At 45.3% G+C, this 23,694-nt stretch overlaps 1 protein-coding gene across 2 annotated transcripts in view; it reads left to right on the forward strand.

Annotated features, from left to right (window-relative positions):
- The window catches only part of LOC107123193 (arf-GAP with GTPase, ANK repeat and PH domain-containing protein 1-like), a 440,455-nt gene extending 417,976 nt beyond the window's left edge, over positions 1-22,479 (forward strand). For both annotated transcript variants that reach the window (XM_015426385.1, XM_015426386.1), the window contains 2 exons: positions 19,956-20,211; positions 21,284-22,479. In XM_015426385.1, the coding sequence (XP_015281871.1) occupies positions 19,956-20,211; positions 21,284-21,490 (463 nt within the window). In that variant the 3' untranslated portion in view covers positions 21,491-22,479. The remainder of the gene's footprint in view (positions 1-19,955; positions 20,212-21,283) is intronic.
- Positions 22,480-23,694: the final 1,215 nt, after the last annotated feature.

Genomic DNA, 23,694 nt, shown 5'->3' on the forward strand with positions numbered 1-23,694 from the left:
GTACCATTCCCCCCCCCCGCCCTTATTCTGTAGCTTAGCCGAAATGTATATAATTGTTCAGGCTCATTTAGCCTCGAACTCATTCGCAGAGTGCCTGTAAAGTCAAAAACTTCAATCAGCATAGTATTTGTCATGGAAGTACATCCTGGGGATTGTTAACTTTCAGTCCTTAGGAGCATTCTCAACCCAAGGCACTCTTCAGCACTCATTTTTTTCAGTTTTTCCCTTGGCATAAAATAGGGTTGCCAGAGCCCCCCAGTGACCAATGGGGCATGGGGGGTAATTAATTAATTATCGTATGGCAGTGAGTATAGTATAGCCAGGAGAGGAGGAGGAGGAGAAATTAGATTTATACCCCGCCCTTCAGTACCCAAAGGAGTCTCAGAGCGGCTTACAATCCCTTTCCCTTCCCCTTCCCATAACAAACACCCTGTGAGGTAGGTGGGGCTGAGAGAGCTCTTTCGAGAACTGCTCATGAGAGAACAGCTCTGAAAGAACTTGTGACTGACCCAAGGTCACACCAGCAGCTGCATTGTCTGGCAGCCTGCAACTCTAGCTGTTTTTGCAGCAAGCTAGGTTTATTTTTCAGGCTGAGATAACCGTGACTGGCCCAAGGTCACCCAGCTGGCTTCAAGTGGAGGAGTGGGGAATTGAATCTGACTCTCCAGATTAGAGTCTGCTGTTCTTAACCACTACACCAAACTGACTGTCATTGGGGGGGGGGAGTAGGGTTGCCAGCTCCAGGTTGGGAAACGATCCAGGTTGGGAAACTCATGGAGATTTGAGGGTGGAGCCTGGGGAGGACAGGGACCTCAGCAGGATATAATGCCAAAGTGTCCACCCTCCAAAGCATCAATTTTCTCCAGGGGAGCTGATCTCTGTCGTCTGGAGATCAGTTGTAATTCCAGGGGATTTATCTGGAGGCTTCCGTCCCTAGTATAAAAACAATGTGCAAACCACTTGACCAGCATAGTGTTCACCAGTAATGTCCACACTGTCTCGATTGGCTGCCTGGCCGGACCGTGCGTTGATCCTGGACCATTTCCCAGTGGAGGGTCACTGGTGCTCAGTGAGCCTCGGCCCATTCATATCAGCTGAAGAGCCCCTGTGGCACTTTGAGCCATGTGGAGGGGGGTGGTGGCCACCAGTGTTCCCTCTAAGCTGAGTTAGTGTGAGCTAGCTCACAGTTTTTTAGCCTCCAGCTCACACATTTTTGTCTTAGCGCAGGAAGGATGGCTCCAGAGCAAACTGATTTATGCGGTAGCCAAATCACTCGCTCACAACTGTAATGCCAGTCGCTCACAAAGTAGAATTTTTGCTCACGAGACTCCACAGCTTAGAAGAAGCATTGGTGGGCACTTGGCTCAGTTTCCTGTGCGGCAGCAGAGCTTAAGTGGGAGGTGGGGCTGGCAGCTCACACATCAGGCCGGAGGCTCAACCAATAGGTTTGCCGGCTCCTGGTTGGGAAGTTTCTGGAGATTTGTGGGTGGAGCTTGGGGAGGGCAGGATTTGCAGACAGGAGATACCTTGGCGAAGTGGAATACCAGAGAGTCAACCCTCCAAAGTACCCATTTTCTCCACGGCAGCTGATCACTGTATTCTGGAGATCAGTTTATCATTCCAGGAGATCGCAGGCCCCACCCAGAGCAAGCGCACAAGGTACCACATTTGTATGCAGAACTCAAAAGTACAAAATAAGTCCAGTGATTGCAGTAAATGGTGCTCGTTTAAAACCTGGTTACTAAAATTAAGGCTGCAGTCCTACGAACACTGTACTGGGAGTAAGCCCCAATTGAATAAAATTGGGTTTACTCCTGGAGACCTGTTTAAGATTGCTCCCTAAAACTGTTATGTATATAAAAGGGCTGTCAAGTTCCAACGGGCATATGGTGACCCCAGCAAGGGCTTCTCAAGGCAAGTGATACGCAGGGGTGGTTTGCCATTGCTTTCCTCTATGGAGCCCTCATTGCTGGTCTTCCATCCAAGTACCGACCTTGCTTAGCTGACAAGATCAGGCTATCTACCATTCTGCCTTCCCGCCCCCTAAATCTATCGCTCAATCCTAATTCAGGCGTTATTTATTCAGTTATTATCATTGCTGCAATAAATCTGTTGGGGTTTTTTTCTGGTGCCACAAAAGTCTTCTGTTTGTTTGTTTTTTAATGAGGAAGGACAACAACTATAACACCCCTTCAAATGCATTCTATCCCTTGTAATGAACTGATCAGTACAGTCGTAGAATCATAGAAGGTTAGAGTTGGATGGGACCTTGCAAGTCATCTGGTCCAACCCCCTGCTCTCTGCAGCCCTACAACATACCCAAAAGATGGTCGTTATACATTAAATTGTATATATTAAATTTTAAAAGCACATATGCAAGGGAAACAGAAGACAACAAAAGGCCTGATCAAGACCGGGCACAATACCTTACAGTTCTGTGCCCCTGGATCTGCCAAGCTCCACTCCACAACTTCATCACAAGCATCTGTGGAACCAGGCTGGTCCCCTCCCCCCGGGTTCTTTTAGCTTCCCAGGCCACCCCAACTGGCTAAATGCAAATGTTAACTTGTCATGCATTATAATGTATGTAGAAGGGAAGGCAACATGGTGTAGCCCAATCACGTCAGATCTCAGAAGCTAAGCAGGGTCAGTACTTGGATGGGAGACCACCAGGAAAGACTCTGCAGAGGAAGGCAATGGCCGACCACCTCTGCTCCTCACTTACCTTGGAAGCCCCTTGCTGGGGTCGGCATAAGTTGGCTGTGACTTGACAGCACTTCACACACACAAGTATGTACAGGGGGTGTGATCCAGTGAAAATTAAGCACTTCTGAATTCGACCTTTGGAATACATGGGATTCATAAGCATTTAACTTTGGGTTCGGTCATGCCCATACAGTTTTCCTACATGGAACTATGTCTGCCTAGGAAAATAATCTAATGTGAACCAACCACATATTATTTTGAATCATCCTGCAGCTTCAGCCCTTTTCCCAGACCTGTTTTTCAGATGTTTTCTGTGTTCCTGTTGCCCTTGGTTGATGGAACACAGAATCAAGAACAAAGCTAACAGTGAAACGTTGAACAAACGTATGCCTTTCTAAGTACATGGGAGTTAAAACATGGAAGGGTATAGCTCTGTTTTGGCAGAATTCTTAGGTTTTTTCTTCAGTCACCGTCTTAGACTTGCTTCTCTAGCCATTTTTCCTAATTGGATTAGATTAGTTATACATCTGTCATATCTGTAACACAGACTATTTTCAAATAAAATCTGGTTTTGCATCGAAACTTCTCATTCAAGTTCTGTGTAAGTTTAGCATGTTATTATTATTAGCAGTAGGGGGATTAGTATTGATTTTTAAAACATGGCAGTCAATGAATGCCAGTGAAGTCAGATGAAAATCAAAAGCAATGCATTTGTGTGCCCCATGACTTCTAGGCATAGTTAATTAAATAAACCAACCTATTAAGCATATTACTTCCAGCTATTTCAAAATGTCCATTTCATTTATTATTTGTTTGTTTAAAATATTATTGTCTGCATTAGGGCTTAGATCCCATGGAGTATTTCTGCAGGAATCCCCCAGAATAAGATGGGTGGGGGCACATTTCAAGCTGCCGCAGGAGCGGAGAAGCAAAAAAGTTGTGTTCTGTGAGCACATATCCCTCTCCCGGCACATATCCCCCTGTGGGATCTAAGCCTTTGTTTTCAAAGTACCCTCTAAGCAGCAAGCGATAAAACACGAGGTATCCAAAATTATGAGAGCAGAGTTGCACCCTTCTAAGATCACCGATGTAAGTGGAGGGTGTAACAGGGTGGATGAGCACTGCTGGTCTGAAGCTCGAGGAATGGGGAGTCAGCCTCTCCTGGAAGGGGGGTGGTGTTTGCGCTTCTACTAAAGGAGGAGGCTCGTAGTTTTCCGTTGATGCTGGATCCTGGCCTGTGTTCGAGGGCTGTGATGGATGGCATCTATGCACAACTTTTATGCCCGGTTAGAGTGCGCAAAGAGCAGATTAGCAGGCAATCGGTGCCAGTGGAACTTTGGAGGAACTAGGTGGGAGGGGGGAGTTGACAGTTAAAATCCTTGGGTTCCCATGTATAATTTGTTTTTGAACTGTGTTTTTATTGTATTTTATTGCACTTTTGTGCCCTATGGTTGTAAGCCGCCCTGAGCCCGCACGCGGGGAGGGCGGGGTATAAATGGAATTAAATAAATAAAATAAATAAACATTAAACTACATTTTTCAGTCAGATAAGGAATAACTGCCAGAGATGCTGGTTTAGAACATCTGAGGTCAGTCAGAGTCTGGATTCTGAGGAGGCTGGCTAATGAAGTGTGGCGGCTGGGAGAGGGCTCACCCTTAAAATATAGTATTTCTATCTTTCTATCTATCTTTCTATCTTTCTTTCTATCTATCTGTCTATCTGTCTATCTATCTATTTAAATAGAGGGTCCAGCTAGGTTTTTAGGAGTCCTGACTAGAACTTTGGGGATGTGTTTCTCCTGAAGAAGGAACCAGAAGTAACCATTTAAGGGTTACGATAGAAGTCCTTAAACTTGCTGATAGTTTCTCTCTGCCTGTAAACTCATAAATGTTATCATTTGTCTTTCGGCAAAATAATCTCTAAACCCCTTCCAAGGGAGTAAGTAAACTTTGTTTTATAAAATGTGCCAACCTCTCGACTTGTATCTGGTTATAGGCCAGACAAGGCATCTCCCAAAAATATAACCAAAATAATGTAGGATGCGGTAAAAACACATTTGATAGCCTGTAGGCCCATTAGATAAATTTCCAAAGAAGTGACAGCTAGGTTTTTAGGAGTCCTGACTAGAACTTTGGGGATGTGTTTCTCCTGAAGAAGGAACCAGAAGTAACCATTTAAGGGTTACGATAGAAGTCCTTAAACTTGCTGATAGTTTCTCTCTGCCTGTAAACTCATAAATGTTATCATTTGTCTTTCGGCAAAATAATCTCTAAACCCCTTCCAAGGGAGTAAGTAAACTTTGTTTTATAAAATGTGCCAACCTCTCGACTTGTGTCTGGTTATAGGGCAGACAAGGCATCTCCCAAAAATATCTCTTCTCTCCTTATATATAATTGAATACAAAATAATGCAGTAAAAACCCTTAACTCTAATACACATTTGATAGCCTGTAGAACCATTAGATAAATTTCCAAAGAAGTGACAGCAAAGCTATCGTCAAGGGTGGGATACAGGGATTATATCACTCTGGTGCTAAAAAGCTGTACTGGCTGCCTGTTCTTTCCCTGAGCACAACTCAGAGTGCTGGTTATGACCTGCAGAGCCCTAAATGGCTTGGGGCCAGGGTACTTGAAGGACTGCTTACTCCCATGTTGTCTAGCCTTCCGATTAAGAGATTCCTCACAAGTTCTGCTCTCTGTGTCCTCGCTTTCAGAGGTGGGTGGTGACCAGAGACAGGGCTTTTTCAGTAGTGGCACCTCACTGTCCCCTGACCTGAATAGCTAGGGTTGCCAGGTCCTTACCTGGCACCAGCGGGGGGTGAGAGGGAGCTGTCTGGGAGTGGGGGGGTGGGGCAACATCACAATGTGTGATATCGCCAATGTGATGGCGTGATGCGGACGTTTGCCCAAAATACCAGAGTGTCGCCGTGACATCATCACATCAGCGACATCCGATGGGCTCACGGCTGTTGGGGATGGGGCTGTTGGCCGGCGGCAGGCAGGAGCCCACAAAATCAAGGGATTCCCCCCTGCCCCCACCTGGGGCTGGCAACCCTATGGATAGCCCAGGATAGCCCGATCTCCTCAGGTCTCAGAAGCTAGTATTTGGATGGGAGACCACCAAGGAATACCAGTGTCATGACACAGAGGCAGGCAATGGCAAACTGCCTCTGAACGTCTCTGCCTTGAAAACTTTACAGGGTTGCCATAAGTCAGCTGTGGCTTGATGGCACTTTCTACCTCCAACACACCTCACTTATTGAATGCCCTCCCCCTTGAGTCTCACAGAATTACTCTCTTTTAGGTGAGATCCATTGTAGTGTGGTGATTGAAGTGTTGGACTGGAATCAGGAAGACCTGGGTTTGAATCCCCACTCTGCAACGAAGGGCAGGAGAGCAAACAATTTGCAGGTCTTGTTTCTTCAAAGATCTTGTCCTCACACAGCACAACCTGATCATTATCCATTAAATAGGACAGGCGGTAGTTCTGGTGTCATAGATTTTCACGGTATCTAATGAAATGTCCAAGTTGAAGTCAATACAAACAGTTTTATTAACAAAGAACCTGGAACTAGCCAAAAGGACTTCTACCATAAGGTTTTTGCCAAATACCAGTGCGTCCTCACATCGCCAGGGATATGATGATGTCACTTCTGGTGTGTGCTGGAAGTGACATCACCATGTGGCCGGTGATGCTGGCGTAGGCCTCTCTTTGCTCCTGGTGTCCCCTATCCACCACCCTTCTGGTTGCCAGGAGGTACCCGACAACCCGATGACCACGGAGCTGAATGGGCCTCAACAAGCAGGAGGAAATTGCCCTTTTTCCTATTCCAAAAGCTAACAGACTTCTAGATAGGCAAAGGTGAGGTGAACAAAGCAAAACATCATTCGTTTCCATGGCTTTTTTTTTACAAAATAAGCACACTCATCCCCAGAGGCACAGTCTTACAGGTATGTACACTTACATTACTCGCGCCAGGCATTTAGGCAACATCCTATCTATTGACATTATATACAACTTCTCTTCACCTGTCGTTAAAGTGTAACTTGAAAGCAGTAATAAACTTAATAGGTTGGTTTGTTTTTAATTAGTAATTGTTTTCCACTCTAAAGTCTCATAAAATACTCTGTGGGTTTGAAAACACAGATGGCCTTGGCCAGGAGGCAGAAGAAATGCACTTCTTAGCTTGCCCTTCACAGCTTGCATAAATTCTCATACTTTGTCTACATCCATGATTTACAGTGGCCGGTTTCCTACAAGCTTTCAATAATTGGGGAATGAGCATCCATTGGTCTTTGTTTGCCGTCCGCATCCTTCTTGTTTGCTAGGGGGGTTGGATCCCTAGAGGGCCTGTATTCCTCTTCCCCTTAGCAACGCTGACTCAGAGAGAAGGCATGCATGCAATGGGAGCAGTCAACTGCTAAGCACTGACTTTGCCAAAGGGGGGGGGGCTTCTCCTGCCGAGAGAGAGGAAGCCCCCTCTGTTTACTCAGCATATTGTTCCCGGCTCCTCTTCCATGCCTCCCTTCCAGTTCCTGCTTTGCTTGAGGCAGGAAGACGGTTTGGGAAATTCCTTGCTGCTAGCTGCCCCTTTCTCTCTCTTCCTCTCCCCCCACCTCTGCCACCTCCTCCCCCAGTTCAGTCTATTTGCAACAACACTCAATTTCTCACCTTTGCTCTCCTGGCTGCAACACACACACACACACACACACACACCGTGCAACCAGATCTGCTCTCCTTGTTTTTAGTCCTCCCAGCAATCTATTTATTAAATAAGAAATATACCACTCTGCATCCTCGATAAAGAGAATGTGCAGCTCTATATGACAGTGCAATTCTGGATTATGTGGTGTTCTGTTGAGATGTGTCAATATATTGCCAATTTAAATGTAGGATTCAACAGGAGGTGGGTTTAAAGCGTTTTGCTTTTTTATTGTTATTACAGCAAGCTGAAGAATATGAAGAATTCTTTTGCTTTGCTATCCAGTTTCTGTGTTAGGGTGTTGCTTATTCTAAATTATTTCATTGTGCGTGTCTGGTAATGTGTGTGTATGACTTGTGTGGGAAAGAGATTATTAATTACAGTGCTTTAGCCAAGCTGATAATGCAGCTGCTTGGCAAATCTAAATGGATATATGGCTATGAAGTTGTTGTTTTTCTTAAACAGTTTTAAACAATTCTCATCTCACGAGAGTCTCATCATATTTTTAAATGCATACCTCAGGGTGGAACTCTCCACCTTAATATGCCCTCCCTATACTTCTCTGCCCCAACGGAAATTCTGGTTTTGATCATTCCTAGTGAAGAAAAAACATCAAATCAGTAAAAAATGCCCTAAAAATGTAAAGCATGAACCTAGCAAGCATGATTTGGCCTGCCTTGTGTTGTAATTGCTGTTTTTATGTTTTTGCCTGTGTGTTTTAGTTTTAATTGTTTATTTGTTTTCTTCCGTTCATATCCCGCCCACCCCGCAAAGCAGGCTCAGAGCGGGTTCCAACCTATGATAATCTGCTGAGTGCAGATTTACAACAATAAAAACAAAATAACAAAATACATATGATAAATACAATAAAATAACTACAACAATAAATCCTTTAAAATAAATTATATCTCAACAGACACATGATTGCAACTCATTTTGGGGGGGGAGACTAGATTGAGTTGGATATTCGCTGCCTCAACTGAAGGCCTGGTGGAACTGTAAAAGCTCTCGCTCTTTTGCTTTAATTGTTAAATAACATGGGGTTTTGTGGCTTTAATGGTTTTTAAGATGAGATTTTGTTATGTGTTTTTAATCTTTTAGCTGCCTTAGTGGCCCTGATGAGGGTAGAAAGGCAGGCAATAAGTCTAATACATATGCACAAACAAGAAAATCTATATACTAATAGCCAAGGGTCCCCAGTGCGTGCGGATACTTATTTCCACAAATTGGGGGCACATGGAGGCTCAACAGAAATTCCTGCACACTTGAGGCATTACTTAGGTGTGCAGAAAATCTGACATGTTTAAAAAAATTGAAAACTGAAACTGCGTTCTCGTACATGCATGGAGAATGGACTTGCCGTTTGGAACTGTGGCAGAGCTTGCTGCTGGCAGCTGCGAGGGAGCCGGGGGAGCCTTGGAGGTTGGGCAGCTGGGATCTGAGCAGAGCTCACCGCTGTTGCTGGGTGGGACGGAGAAGCCATGGCGAGCGGCTGGGAGCCACCCGGGCAGGGCTCACCGCTGGGGAGAGGAGGAGCCTCAGCGGGTGGGCAGGTGGGACCCGGGCAGGGCTTGCCACCACTGCTGCTGGGCTCACCTGCCGCTGCCTCCTCCTCTTCCTCCTCAGTGAGGACCTCCTCCTGCTTTGCAGGCTGGGGGCCATGGGGCATACTCCCCCCCATGAGTATCGCAGGTCCCTCTTTTTGTAATACATAATACACACATGCGCATATACACACTTCTTAGGGAACAGTGTCTGCAGTTACTCAGTTGCATATATATTCAAACCTAAGTTTGCCTTGGGATGAGGTTTGAAGTGTGGCCGTGTGTATGTTTATGTACTATGTGTGAAAAACTAAAAACCTCCTAAAGATTCAAGTATGAAAATTTTATGGATGGTAGAATGAAGACTGGAAATTGCAGTATGGCCGCGGCATTCTTTAAGCGAATTCTTTAAGTTTCAAAGGTGCTATGGTATTTTTATTTATTTTATTTACGTCATTTATAGTCCGCCTTTCTCACAGGGACTCAAGGCGGATTATATAGTGAGACATTCAGTAACCAGTGCATTAGGATTTTAGAAGTCTGGAACCACCAGAAAGAACAGCAGCATTGCATAAATATCAACACGACACATTAAGCGGTACAGAAATTACATAAGTAGGATGTTACTTACAATAGCTATACACAGCAGTGTAGGCCACGGTCCCTAATGGTTTATCCAAACAAGGTCGTAAAACCATTTTGTACCAGTGCAACCCTTTAACCTACACAGTTGCAGACAGATGGGGCTGGGTTTGTTTGTTTGTTTTCAGCCCCCTAGGGGGAGGTTTTTATTGGGGGGGGGTTTCAGACTACATAACTACAACAGAAAATATAGGAAAGGGAAGTACATCTAGGGAATAAAGAAAAAAGACCCACAACTAACTAAAAACCCAAGAGTAGGAGATCATACATCAGCTTAACACCATGCTATTTTCAGAAGGCTACTAATAATACAATGAACTTAGTCGGTTACGCTTGTCCCTGTCAGCAGAACTCGTACCATGCGGTCACTCCACAGCAGAACCCCTCCCACACGCTGGTGTGCAGTTTACATCCCCGGGACATCCGGGAGATGTGTCTGCCTGCGTGTCGCCATAAACCGGAAGCCAGATGGGGCTGGGTTTTTCATCAGAGAATATTCCACAAAGGACAGTGTTGGAATGGTATCAAAACACGAAAAAGGAAGAGCAAGAACATAAGAGAAGCCAATGTTGGATCAGGCCAGTGGCCTATCCAGTCCTACACTCTGTCACACCATGGCCAAAAATACCAGGTGCCATCAGGAGGTCCACCAGTGGGGCCAGGACACTAGAAGCCCTCCCAATGTTGCCCCCCCCAACCACCAAGAATACAGAGCATCTCTTGCCCCAGACTGAGAGTTCCTATCTATACCTTGTGGCTAATAGCCACTGATGGACCTCTGTTCCATATGTTTATCCAGTTCCCTCTTGACGCCGTCCAGGTTGAGATGAAAAGGAGTCCACATGAGAGTTGTAGCCCAAGTGGTTTCTGAGATGTTGATAGATTCCCCTGCAGTTTCCCATGTCAAGTTCCACATTATTTCCAAGGGTCCCCTGACCTTCAGGGACCACTTCCAGGGGACGAGGGGCAGCATTTGGAAAGGAGAGACCAGGAAACACCCATTCCATGAACAGAACTCCACACAGAATTTCTTGGATGGAACACTCCTGGTGAGCGGACACAGCAGGCAGGTTCCCAAGGAGATGCCATGGGAAGAAAAACTGACTTCTAGGGTTCGATCCCGCTACTGCTTCCTTGTGTGAGTCGAAAGGCCCCTCCACTCACACGATTTCCGCCAATTTCCCTTTTCTTTATGACCCATCCTACACCGTGCCCAAGGTCCCCCCACCCTCAGGAATGGTTTTGCAGAAAGAAAAGTTGATGAAGGTCTGTGGCACTTACAGAGCTCAGCTTGCAGCCCTTCGGATCAAAGCCCCTAGTCTTTTTTTTTTTAATGTAATGCTACATTGAAAATATGTTTGAGTTTTCGAAGACATGGACTCTTGACTGAATATTTATGCTCCACCATGCTGTGTCGGCAAAGCACAGTCAAGTTTGTGAAGCGAAATAATTGGCAGAGGCACATTTGCCGGATGTCTCCTGACCATTTTTCTCTTCCCTCCACACTTCTTCCTCACCAGCATTTACTGGTTTATTATTTGTTTTTGGATGACAACGATATGGTGCAAAAGGCAGGGTCATTTAAGTAATTGGATGCTCTCTTCAAGGAGCTAAATAAACGGAGGGGTTTTGTGCTTTTTTTGTGTGTGTGCGTCACCCATATGCAGAATTTGAAACGGGCCATGGTTTCCGTTATTTGCATTAAAAGATGCTTAGAGATCATTGATGGTAGAGATGCACATCGAAGCCAGGAAATTGATGGTGCTCTTTCGTCAGGCTTTAATGCATCATCACTCCTCTGGCATAGAGGAGGCGGCGGTGTGATAATTTGCATCCAGTTATATCAGGCCTTTGTTATGAGCGAGGCTTTCAATGTCTGACAGTAACCGGTTGAAAGGGGGGAAAGGGGATTTGGGTTTCGCAGAGTATTGTCCCATCTAATTAACTGTGTTTCTAACTTGTTAGCAATCGCGGTCACTGTTTGGAACCCGTGGTGACTTGGGTCTCTGCTGTTCTTGTGAAGGTCTATTTGGAATTGAGTTCCCGGAAGCAAAGTCTGCAGCAATTGATACGTCCTTGGAGACGCAACATGGTTTTTTTTCTGGGTTGGTATCAGCTTGTGGTCATGTTTGCCCGTTGGGATGTATTGGCCATGGAGATGCTTTGTCATCCTAGGGAAATGCGGTAGGAAAATTTTTATCGCAGTAAATGAGCCTGCTAATCCTGTTCTTCATTCTTTTTTCTCTCTCTCTCTTTTTGTGTTCTGAGACCACGGTAACGGTGATTTTCATAAGAGGCAACAAGGAAAGCAAAGTTCTCCCCCTAAAAGAAAGGGGGAGAATATTCAGAAGCTGGGTTTAAGTTGCCCATTCCATCCCTTTCTAGAGACGGGTCTTTTTTGCTGTTGGGTTGCTCTTCCTCTCATTTCCCTCCATTCGTAGCCACCTGATTTATCTAAAGGTAAATCCGCACTGGCCCAAATGAAGTGCGGTGCTGCCTCCTTTCTGCTTATTGCAGACTGCGCCAATAATTCATTTTTTAGCTCATTAACTAAGAGGGTATGTGAGCAACGGGTCCTCAAGGGGATTGGAACGAGGCGAAGTGATCTAGTGCCGACAACTCTGCTCTTGGGCTGGCCTTCCATGGGGGGGGGGAAGAAATCTGAAACGAGATCAGCTGTGGATCCCAGAAAGAGGGGTGGTGCACTACCCTTTGTGTGCCTTGAATCCTGGTGACTTCGGATCTGATGCCCTCCAGGAAACGCCTGAAGATTTCGATATAATGCACTGGGCGGCTGTTATTAATTAAAAAAAAAAAATCGGGCAAAGCAAGCTCTCCTATTGACTGTGTGCAGTAAGGAGCTCTTCAGTCGCCACAGCCCAGAAGTACAACCACTCTCATTAAACAACTGAACTCCAGTCTTCATGATCCAACATGAACGAAAAGCCCTTTGAAAAAGAAATTGTCTTGCTAGCTTACCCAAAGGACCAGGGCTTTTCATGTGGTGGTGGTGGTGGTGGTTGCCAGTTCCTGGCCTGGAGGGGCAGATCTCATAGGATCTTGGAAGCTAAGCAGGATCTGTCCTGATCAGTATTCGGATGGGAGACTAACAGGGAAGTCCAGGGATCACCATGCAGAGGAAGGCAATAGCAAACCACCTCAGTGTGCCTCTTGCCTTGAAAACCCTGTTATATGGGGTTGCCGTAAGTCGGCTGCTACTTGATGGCCTTTTCCACCACAACTACTGAACCATACTCAGTACCGACACCGGGGGGAGGGGGGACTCTCCCTCATGGGAAAATTGGTAGAAATCAGTGCAACCTTATATATGAGAACTGGTACGTTGTTGTTGTTGGGGGGGGTTGTATTTTTCATGTGTGTGTGCACCTGGAAGTCATGGTGACCCCTGGTGACTGACCCCTACTGGGGGCCTGGAGGATATTCAGAGAGATGGCTGAATAAGGCCTGCCCCTGTCCTCCCGACTGCTGGTATTTCGAGGAGGTCTCCCATCTTGCCAGAATCGACCCTGTTTAGCTTCCAAGATCTGACGAGATTGGGCTTGCCCAGGCTATCCAGGTCAAGGCAGCACTTGTTTGTTTTGTTTTGTTTGTTTGGGTGGGTGGGTTTTTTTAATACAAAAAAAGCAATGGAAAGGTCAACAAAGGTGAGGGCTGTCATACAGTCTCAGACGGGCTATCCGCTACAGCTTGACCCCCTTTCTCAGAGTGGTTCAACAGTCACACCCTTCTAAGCCTATTGAATGCACCAGACTTAGAAGGATGTAGCTCTGCTTAGAGAGGCCCTGGAAGACTCCTTAGCTGGTCAGCTAGAGGTAGCATCTCCGGCATCTAAACCATGACTGTTACCGACCAGCGTCAGCTTTGCCTTGTCAGTTTCAGCTTGTTCCCTCCCATCTGCAGCCAGCACTTCCTGGCAATGATTCCAGAGAGAGAGAGAGAGAGAGAGAGAGAGAGGCTTTTGGAGGCTTAGTAAAAGAAAGGAAGAACTGATGGCTATCTGGATGAGATCCAGCAGTGGATCTCAGTCCTTGGTTGCACACCAGTATTAAACATGGGGCAGTATTAAACATGGGGCTCTCTACATGGGGCTGCCTTTGTCACAAATCCGGAAGCTGCAGCTGGTGCAGAATGCTGCGGCCAGGCTGTTAATGAGTCTCTCTAGCCGGGACCACATCCAGCCTGTGCTGAAAGCGCTGCACTGGCTGCTGATAGCATACCGGATTCGCTTCAAAGTGCTGGTTCTTACCTTTAAAGCCCTATATGGTCGGGGTCCAACATACCTAAGGGACCGCCTTTCCCCATATGTTCCCCCACGGGCACTACGGTCGGGGACACAAGACCTCCTGGCAATGCCAGGCCCCAAGGAGGCCAGGCTGGCTGCTACCAGGGCCAGAGCTTTCTCGGTGGTGGCTCCTACCTGGTGGAACAAGCTCCCAGAGGAGATCCAGGCCCTGCGGGACCTTGTGCAGGTCCATCGATACGTTCCATCTGTATTGCCTGGCCCTGGGGAAGAAAGAATGGCAGTGTGTCGCATCGAACTAAGAGCATTGAGCAAATGTATCATCTTGTGTCGTCATCTTGTGGAAGAACTGATCGGAACAGCTAGAGCACTTGTTGTGATGTGTTGTGATGTATAGTAGTAATGATTTTATGGTTTTAAACTGTTTTTATGTGTAGGCTTGTGCCTGTTGTGAGCCGCCCTGAGCCCGCATAGCGGGGAGGGTGGGCTATAAATCTAATTTATAAATAAATAAAATAAATAAACAGCATGAGTGAGATCAGGGACTCCCGCAGGGCTCCAGAGTTTAGAGGACAGATAAATTACCAGAATCATAGCAGCCAGACCCAGACATTTTCCTAACTGATGTAACAGGTGGCACTGTTTATAACTGTGCTAAATTTCTTGCTTGACAGCACAACACCTTTGTTAAGGGTCTCTGGGAAGCCGGTGGCAGACTTGGTATGTTTCCTAGATTACTGCTTCTATCTGGTCTTCTGGAATCCACCTTTGCAGCATTCCCCACGACTTCTCCTTTCTCCTGCTACTGAATGACAGGCCAGTTTTGCTCAGAGTACTGCGTTTTTATCTTTGCTGTGTGTGAGCCACCCGCCTGTCCCCCTCCCCAGCCTTTTCTGTACTAACTGGGCCTATAACTGGGGATAAACCAATAGTGTGGGGCAGTAGTGTGCTGCTAAATGTTTAACAACTGGCTCTCCAGGGGGGTTGGAAGTATGCATATATATATATACGTATATACCTTTATTATAAATATTTAGTGATTTAAAGGATGTGTAGCCACAATTTACAAATAATAATAAAATATACAGTACTCTTTATTGTAAATCCCATATAGCCAATTGATTCTCACAGAATGCTTTCGTTGGTTTTTTGCCGAACTCTTGTATCCATAGCCAACCTACGGTCGCAAGTGCTACCACGATTTGACAAATGGAGTTGCATCCCAATCCACTGACTCCTCTCACAGTAAATGTATTGTCTTTAAATCTGATCTACTGTTGAACTATTTCTCACCCTCGTACAAATTATATTCATTAAACTGAAACCTTTCAGTTTATCTATGTTCAGATTGTAGCTTTGTGCCCTGCCATACTACTATGAACTAGCACTACCACTCCATGAAATTGTTTTATCTATGTTCAGATTGTAGATTTGTGCCCTGCCATACTGCTGTGAACTAGCACTACCACTCCATGAAATTGTGCTTTGTAATAACAATAGCTAACTTATGCCACTGCATTTGTCCACGTTCATTTATTCTGCCTTCCCCCATCTCTTGTTTCCTCGCTGTCTGTTTTAGACCGGAAGCTCGTAGGTGGCAGGACCTGTTTTTGCCCATGAAACCGTGAAGGTGCTGTGGACACAGAATAAACAATAATGACTTAACAGTTCCAGAAGTGAAGCGAAGTGAACCTAACGGGGCCCATCCTTGTGTAGGAGGGGACTTCAGTTAACAGTTCTGGTTCTAGAGTGTTGCATGTGAAACACAGGAGCAGAAAAACAGTTCACCTTGCACAGGAGCTGTTTCAGTAGGAATTCAAACCCAGGTCTTCCTGCTCCCAGTCTGACACAGCTGCTTATTTTCCGGCATGTTGTCGTAGAATGTCGTCCTTCGCTACTTCCTTCCCCTCCCTTTTCTTTTCCAGCTGCTTAGCCTCCGGCAGGTAGGAAAAATGCACTGTCTTCACCTGCGATCACACTCACTAAATAATCCACGTTCAGTGCACTTTCCAGCTGGATTTTGCCCGTTCACACAGTAAAATCCAGACTGTGTGATCGCAGTCTGAATCCGAGGTTGCAGGTCCCTAACATTTTGTGCAAGGAAATGTCATTCTTTTGTGTTTGCAGGTTTAGTAACCGACTCCTCTTTCTGCCGTCGCCGTTTGCAAAAAAATATGGAGTCAAATGGATCCTTGTACTGATTGTGGTTACCAACCTCCAGGTGGTGGCTGGAGATCCCCTGGGATTACAACTGATCTCCAGGTGACAGAGATCAGTTCACCTGGGGGAGGGAAATGGCTGCTTTGGCATATACCCCCCCTTCTCAAGCCCCACCCTCCTCAGGTTCCACCCCCCCAAAAAAATCTCCAGGTATTTCCCAGCCTGGAGATGGCAGTCCTAGTGCTGACCCTTGAGGAAAACTCCCCTTGGTTAAACCTTCCATCTTGAAACTTTCTGTATCAGTCTGCTTTCATCTCAGCTTTCCGTTTTCTGTTTGTACATTCTACATCAGTTTCTGTCCCCTTCACATTCAAATAACTCCCTTGTGGATCATGTGTGTGTTCAAATATTGAAGACTGCAGTCCTGAAAAAACTTTCCTGAAAGAAAGCTCCTCTGAATCGACCCAACTAGGATTTTTAGTAGACAGGCTTAGAATCACCATCTTCATGGGATCTATTTAAGATGTTTAAGAAACAATGACTGATACCTTTAATTAGTCCTAATAGAGAAGATACAATATACTTTTTTCCTGCTTGGATAGTGGCAGATTTTAAGACATCCTGGTGAACATCTCCGAATATGTCATTTCTTTTTCTCTAACAGAATGCTGCAGTCGTCCCCAAAGTGTGTCATTCAGTTCTTTGAAAGCAAAGTTTTCCAAACTATCCAAAAAGTTGTGGCAATCTTTTTCATTATATGCATTTAAAAAAAAAAACAACCTTGTTTTGTTGAGTATGCACGTTCTTCCTCATGTACAGTAAGTTTTGCAGAAGAGCATGGTATAGCAAACCATTGTATCCAGAAAGGTTATGCTAAGGTCACCCTCCCGCTCGCCAGGAAGTGATGCAAAACTAATCCAGATTTACTTTGTAAAGGACCTGTTTACATAAGCATTTGAAAACAGATTAAAGTTAACCTGACACTGCATTACTTGGGAATAGGTTAAGCATTGCTGAAAAACCTCAAAAGACCATTTCCTTTTGTGCTTGAAGGAGTAAGCCCTGAGCATTACCACACTTCCTTGCAAGTGTCTCTCTGTTTGAAGACATTGCCACAATTATTGACTGTCCAAGGACGACATCTTCCAAAGCGAACTCACCCCTGTCAGTGCACTGCCTGCAAGTGTACCTTGGGGGGTAGGGTTCTTATGGAAGTTTGTGAAATGTAATCTTAAGCATTACTGTGTACAAGTGTGTGTGTGTGTGTGTGTGTGTGTGTGTAAATTTTAGTCATTTCTTCTCTTGTGAAGTGTTTCATTTATGTTGGTCTCCTGATTACAAGCCTGAGAATTTATTTATTACCCTAATGTCCTTACTTTGGAATTCATGGAGGTATACCTAGTTCTAGTTCTCGTGGCCCTTTCTTACACACCCAAGGATAGGGTTGCCAGGTCTGGGCTGGAAAATACCTGGAGACTATGGGGGAGGATCAGGGAGAAGGCGGGGTTTGGGGAGGGGAGGGGCCTCAGCAGGGTGCAATGCCATAGAGTCCATCTTTCAAAGCAGCCATTTTCTCCAGGGGAGCTGATCTCTATCAGCTGCGGATCAGTTGTAAAAGTGGGAGATCCCCAGGCCCCACCTGGAGGCTGGCAACCCTACCCAGGGAAATGCTGGTTGGTACTTTGGGGTCAGGAAGCAATTTTCTCCAGGCCAATTTGTCCAGGGATCCTGGAGGGTTGTGGGTTGTTGGGTTGTTTTGGGGTTGGTTTTTGTTTTTTGCCCTCTTCTGGGCGTAGAGCAGGGGTCACTGGGTGAGTGAGGGGGGAGGTATTTGTGAATGCCCTGCATTGTGCAGGGGGTTGGACTAGATGACCTTGGAAGTCCCTTCCAACTCTATGATTCTATGAATTTGTTTTTGTTTTATACCACATGCGCTGGATGAGGAACGTATGAGGAATGTAGAGAGTTCAAATAACATAATTTATTAGCTCACAACCCTTCACATAGGATGTTTTCGGCTTCTCAGTGGAATGTGTGAAATGGGGATAGAAATACTGACTTTCATTGAGAAGACCATGACATTATACTAGTTCATCAGTTCCATGAAAGAGAAATGAAATGTCCACTTTAAAAAAAAAAACGAATTACCTTCTTTTGCTATCATATTTTTTCAGTTAAGCTGAATTCACTTCTGAAGGGAGAACAATGTCCTTTTCCCCTCTCTTTTAAATGCAGCGTGAAGTAGATCTTTGTGTTGGGAAATGATCACATTACTGTCTCGTCGTTTATAATAAAATGAAGTATGAAAATTCCTACGTAACTTTCAGAAGTATATGTACACACGTGCCGTCAATTCACACCCGACTCATGGCGACCCCAGCCGGGGGCTTTTAAGGCATATGAGAAGCAGAGGAGGTTTGCCATTGCCTTCAGAATCTTCCTTGGTGATCCCCCATCCAAGTTCCTGCTTAGCTTCCAAGATTGGGTTATACCATACCATTCCACATGCCCTTTCGGAAGTCTACCTGTCACATTTTTATCCCGCTATACCTCCACCAAGTTCAAGGCAGCATGTGTAGCTCTCCCTTCCTTCTTTGTCTCCTGAAAACAACCCTGTGAGGTAGGTTAGGCTGAGACAGAGTGACTGGCCCAAAGTCACCCAGTGAACTTCGTGGCTGAGTGAGGTTTTCTATACGAATCACTATACTACACCGGCTCTCTCAAAAGAATCAGAAGACTCTATGACCAGTCAAGAGAGTGCGTTTCTTTCAGCAGCTCTATCAGTGCAGCTTCAGGTGTGATTTTCCCCCCTCTACCGGGATATCCACTGGTACAGTAAGATGGGAAATTCTATGCACAGAGCAGACCATCGTGAGGGAGTCTCTTTGTGCCACATGTCATCGGCCACTGCTTCACAACTGTACACCCAGTAAAATCTGGATGCTGTTTACCCCTATTCCAACTGCATTATTGCATAGTGTTTTGTTTTATTTCATAAGTTTATACGTTATGATCCAGTCACATGCGTTCATCTTGCCATGTTACCAGGGAGAACAATTTGTAGGAGCACTTTTGTAAAACGGCAAACATGTTTACTATAGCTGCTGCAGCAGCGTGTATGCAGAGACGGCTGTTTCTGATGAGCTGTGCATGGCCCATGTTCGTGTTCTCATCTCTTTGCATCATAAATCTATGCTGTTGTTGTAACGTCTACTCCACTTGTGCATCAAATGTCGTGGGAAAGCAGTACATTCCCTCTGCTGCAACATTGTTCGCCTCCCGTTTTACCCAGGTTCAGGTAGCATTCTGAGAGTAATGGCCTCCATTAAGCAAAACGTTCCTTTAAAATCGGGGTCCCAAAATCCTCTAGCCCTCCCAGGCCTTCCACCCTAACTGGTGGAATGAGCCCCCAGATGACATCAGGGTCCTGCGGGACCTTGTACAGTTCTGCCGGGCCTGTAAAACGGAGCTCTTCCAGGCTTTCGATTAGGGGCCGCCTCCCAGCACTGTAGCCCTGACCCCAACAACAGCACCAATTTAATAATCAGCAGCTGGGCAGGAACCTGGATTATGATGGTAGTGACTTTCTGGATGTTGAGAGAATGCCGCCATTGTTTATGAACATCTGTGTTTATTAGTATTAATGATTTATATGTTGTGGTTCGATTTTAAGTTTTAACATATCTCGCTATTTTAGTGTGTGTGTGTGTTTGTGTGTGTGTATCCTGAGCCTACCTTGTGTGTGTAAGCCGCCCTGAGCCTGAGCCTGCCTTGGCGGGGAGGGCGGGATATGCATTAAGCAAACAAACAAATAAATATACTAATGTTAAAACTGTCCTCTTCCTGGTCCAGCCCATACGATACATATCAGCCCAATTAGTGTTTTAAAGGACCGGCAGAAGGACCAGCCCTGAGCGATGTCTGTGTTTGCTTCTCTAGGGAAGAAAAAGAGCACTGGATCCGGGCAAAATATGAGCAGAAGCTCTTCCTTGCTCCACTGCCGTGCTTAGAGCTTTCCTTGGGGCAGCACTTGCTACGAGCAACGGCGGAGGAGGACCTGCGGACGGTCATCCTTCTTCTGGCCCACGGGTCACGAGAAGAAGTGAACGAGACCTGCGGAGACGGGGATGGGCGGTCGTCCTTACATTTGGCTTGCAGGAAAGGAAACGTCGTGCTGGTGCAGCTCTTGATTTGGGTAAGTCCCCACTCTGCAGATTGGGTCACGTTGCCTCAGACTGATGGTCACTGTGTTGTAGCCACTCTCTGACGTGCTAGTTTATGGATCTTTTGTTTTAAAAAAGAGGATGATTCTGAAATTTGGCTCTGCCAACTGGCCCATGTTCCCTCTAAGCTGAGTTAGTGTGAGCTGGCTCACAGTTTTTTAGCCTCACGCATTTTTGTCTTAGCTCAGGAAGGAGGGCTCCAGAGCAGACTGATTTATGCAGCAGCCAAATCCCTCGCTCACAGCTTTAATGCCAGTAGCTCACAAAGTAGAATTTTTGCTCCACAGCTTAGAGGGAGCATTGCAACTGGGCCTGCCTCAAACCCCAAACAAACTTTTCACTTACTAACCTGATCCAAAAGAGAGCATTTTAACATACTGCATCTGTGCCTGGTTTGCCAGTTGTACGGCTGTGGATAGGAAAGCACTCCAGAGAGTTATCATCACAGCCCAGAAGATTATTGGCTGCCCTCTCCCGTTCCTGGAGGAATTGTATAGTTCTCGATGTTTGAAAAAAGCAAAGAACATTCTGCAGGATTTGTCACACCCTGAACACTCCCTGTTTGAACTGCTGCCTTCGGGTAGAAGATATAGGACAATTAAAACAAGGACAAACAGATTAAAAAATAGTTTTTATTCGAGAGCTATTATTGCTTTAAATGCTGTATGAAATTGGAATTTGGGTGACATTGGTGGTTTAAGTTGCAATGTGAACCTTAAGGGGAGTTATGGGATGGTTGTGAATGGTTGTGTGAGTGTATATGAGTATGGTTCACCGAAATGATTGCAAAAGGCCTTAGACCTTTGGGGGCATTTGAGATGACAGTGCTGGGGCTCCCCGGACACTTTGAAGAGACCTAGGATGCAGCAAATGGATCTGTAATTGAGCCACTCCAATGTTAAAACTCAGAGTAAGGAGCTTGGGTAATGTTCCCCGGCTTCATCTCAGCTCTGCATAGGACGCTTTTTCCCTCGAGTGTATTCTGTGTATTCCTGGTCACGAATGAGGGGCACGGCTAGCTACGTTGTGTGTTCTTTCCCGCAGTACGGTGTCGATGTCATGGCCCGCGATGCCCACGGAAACGGAGCCCTGGCCTACGCCAGGCAGGCCTCGAGCCAAGAGTGCGTGGACATCCTCCTGCAGTACGGCTGTCCGGACGAGCGCTTTGTCCTCATGGCCACTCCGAACTTGTCCCGGAAGAACACTAACAGGAACAACAGCAGCACGGCCAGGATGCCCTCCATCATCTGAAGGATCTGGTGCTCTCGTTTTTTTTGTGGCATCACTAACATCCCCACAGCCCTCCGATTATGCATAACCTTCACAGCTTGAGGTTCTGTGAGTCTATAAAATATGCCTTCTCCTTTCCTCTCCAAGCCCTCACTTTCTCCAGGGGGAAACAAATTGCCAGGGATCTTGTAAAGAGAGACCAGGAGGAGGAAAGAGGATTGCAGGAACCATTTGTTTTAATAAAAAGATCTTGACTGATGAAACTGTAAAAAGGGGGAGGGTAAGACAAAGAGACATCATGGAGTCACTAATTATAGCACATGGCTGAGGCCTGTTGGACGGGGATGTCTGCCGGCGGGGGGCCTCTGGCCAGCATTGCATGAGAGTCACTGGCCAGGAACGGCAGGCGGAAGAGAAGAGAAAGAGAGAGACCAGAAATTGTAACTTTTCATAACTGACAGTTAAGCACATCGGTACATTTCACCTCTACCAAACTGAACCACTTGGATTTCATTCTCTTTTCCGAAGAGCTTGACGGCATAAATCAGGAGCAAGCACAGAGTTTGTCAGGTTTGAAGCTCCTATGATGGTATGTGTCAAATCAGTTGTAGCTAATCTGTCCGGGGAGAATACTGGCTTCATTACACATCTATAGTTGAGTTCTTCCAGCATTACTGCTGTTTAATAGAACATGATTAGTCATCACGGAGAAAAAAGCATATTAGCTGAGGAGGTAGTTACCCGGCACGCTTCAGTGATTGCTTCGATGTGATTGCAATATTCTTAGAAGCCTCAGATTATCCCAGACATGTTCTTTCAAGCCCTTGGAGTCCTCCTTTCTAAATTCACTGTCATAATTTAGTATCTGTTTAATTTTTCAGTCCAAAGAGAGGAAATCAGTTGCTTGAGTATTATTTGACTGTAGCCTTCCTCAATGTAAAAACAAGATGGGGAAAAGAGATAAATAAGAATAGCTATGAGATGCAAAAAAAAAAAAGGAATAATGAATACGGCTGAGGAAAGAAAAAATATATATATCCCGCATACGTTTTTGAAAAGAATTGCGTCAAATGTGTTTTTGCTTTTGTTTTTGTTTTTTTTAGTCATGAGAAATAACATGGTGTCACTTTCGCCAAGGTTTAAAATGTTCCCTTTTTGGTCATTCATGTGGTGCATTGCCTAACTTATACTGATTTTTGTATTGTGTCTTTAGGTTATATGTATGTGAAAATCTATCGGAATTTTTAAAAATGTTCATAAATATGTATTGATTTTTTTTTGTAAGGCAAATACAACTTTTGTTAATTTATAAACTGTAATTGATGTGAAATAATGTGCAGATAGTTAGGATCTAAGGGATCACAGATCATAATGACAGATCATGAAAACATTCCCACCAGAGAAATAGATTTTTATTCCTTCAATGAAGAGCATATCTGACTAAAAAATGTTGGCACATGTTTACAGCGCAAGGAAACATGGTTTGGGAGCATGGGCCATTGTCTTCCAGAAGCACAAACATCTTTTTATTATACGTTTTATGATGCTGCCGTGGATGGCAACTGGGCATTGTACGTAAGAATCAGGGTGTTTGGGGTCGGTTGGCTTGTTTTCTGGTTTCAACCTGAGGTTCCTCCTCTTCGTGGCTCGTTGTGCTCCAAAGTGGATCTTTGTGGAATGAGCTGACTGCTGGAAAGGGCTGTGGGACTTTATTTTGAATGCCAGTTACAGCTTCAATATTTTGGTAGCACAGAACTGCTTCCTTTGTGGGCTGCGTCTCTGATTCTGAATCACAAGGCACGGCCAGGAGGGAAAGGGTGTATGTCGCAAAGGACGGATATTTGCTGAAAACTGAGCTCAAATAGATAACCGATGAAAAAATTATTTTAAGCAAATCAGATGCAAGTGAAACAAGGATTTTTCTATCTGCCTGCCTTTGACAGCCCTACATTTTTTTACTACTTAGGGCTATACATTTCTCATGAAGGAAAAATAAATTGGGGGGGGGGGAGACACAAAGCATGGAATTAAATGTACATTGAGAAGACTGGAGACACAACTCTGAGGTGTTCTCTGGGCGACACAAGAAAGGGGTCTCACTTGGGATACCTGCCAAGACAGAGAGGTCTCAAGGGCAAAACTCCAGTACATTAGATGATTGGGTTTTCCTGGCCTTATCTTTGCACATATTTATCGGCTCTGTTAGCATTTAAAGGAACTGAAGA

Source organism: Gekko japonicus, unplaced genomic scaffold (genome assembly GCF_001447785.1).
Source record: "Gekko japonicus isolate JY-2015 unplaced genomic scaffold, Gekko_japonicus_V1.1 scaffold769, whole genome shotgun sequence".
NCBI classification, from domain to species: domain Eukaryota; kingdom Metazoa; phylum Chordata; class Lepidosauria; order Squamata; family Gekkonidae; genus Gekko; species Gekko japonicus.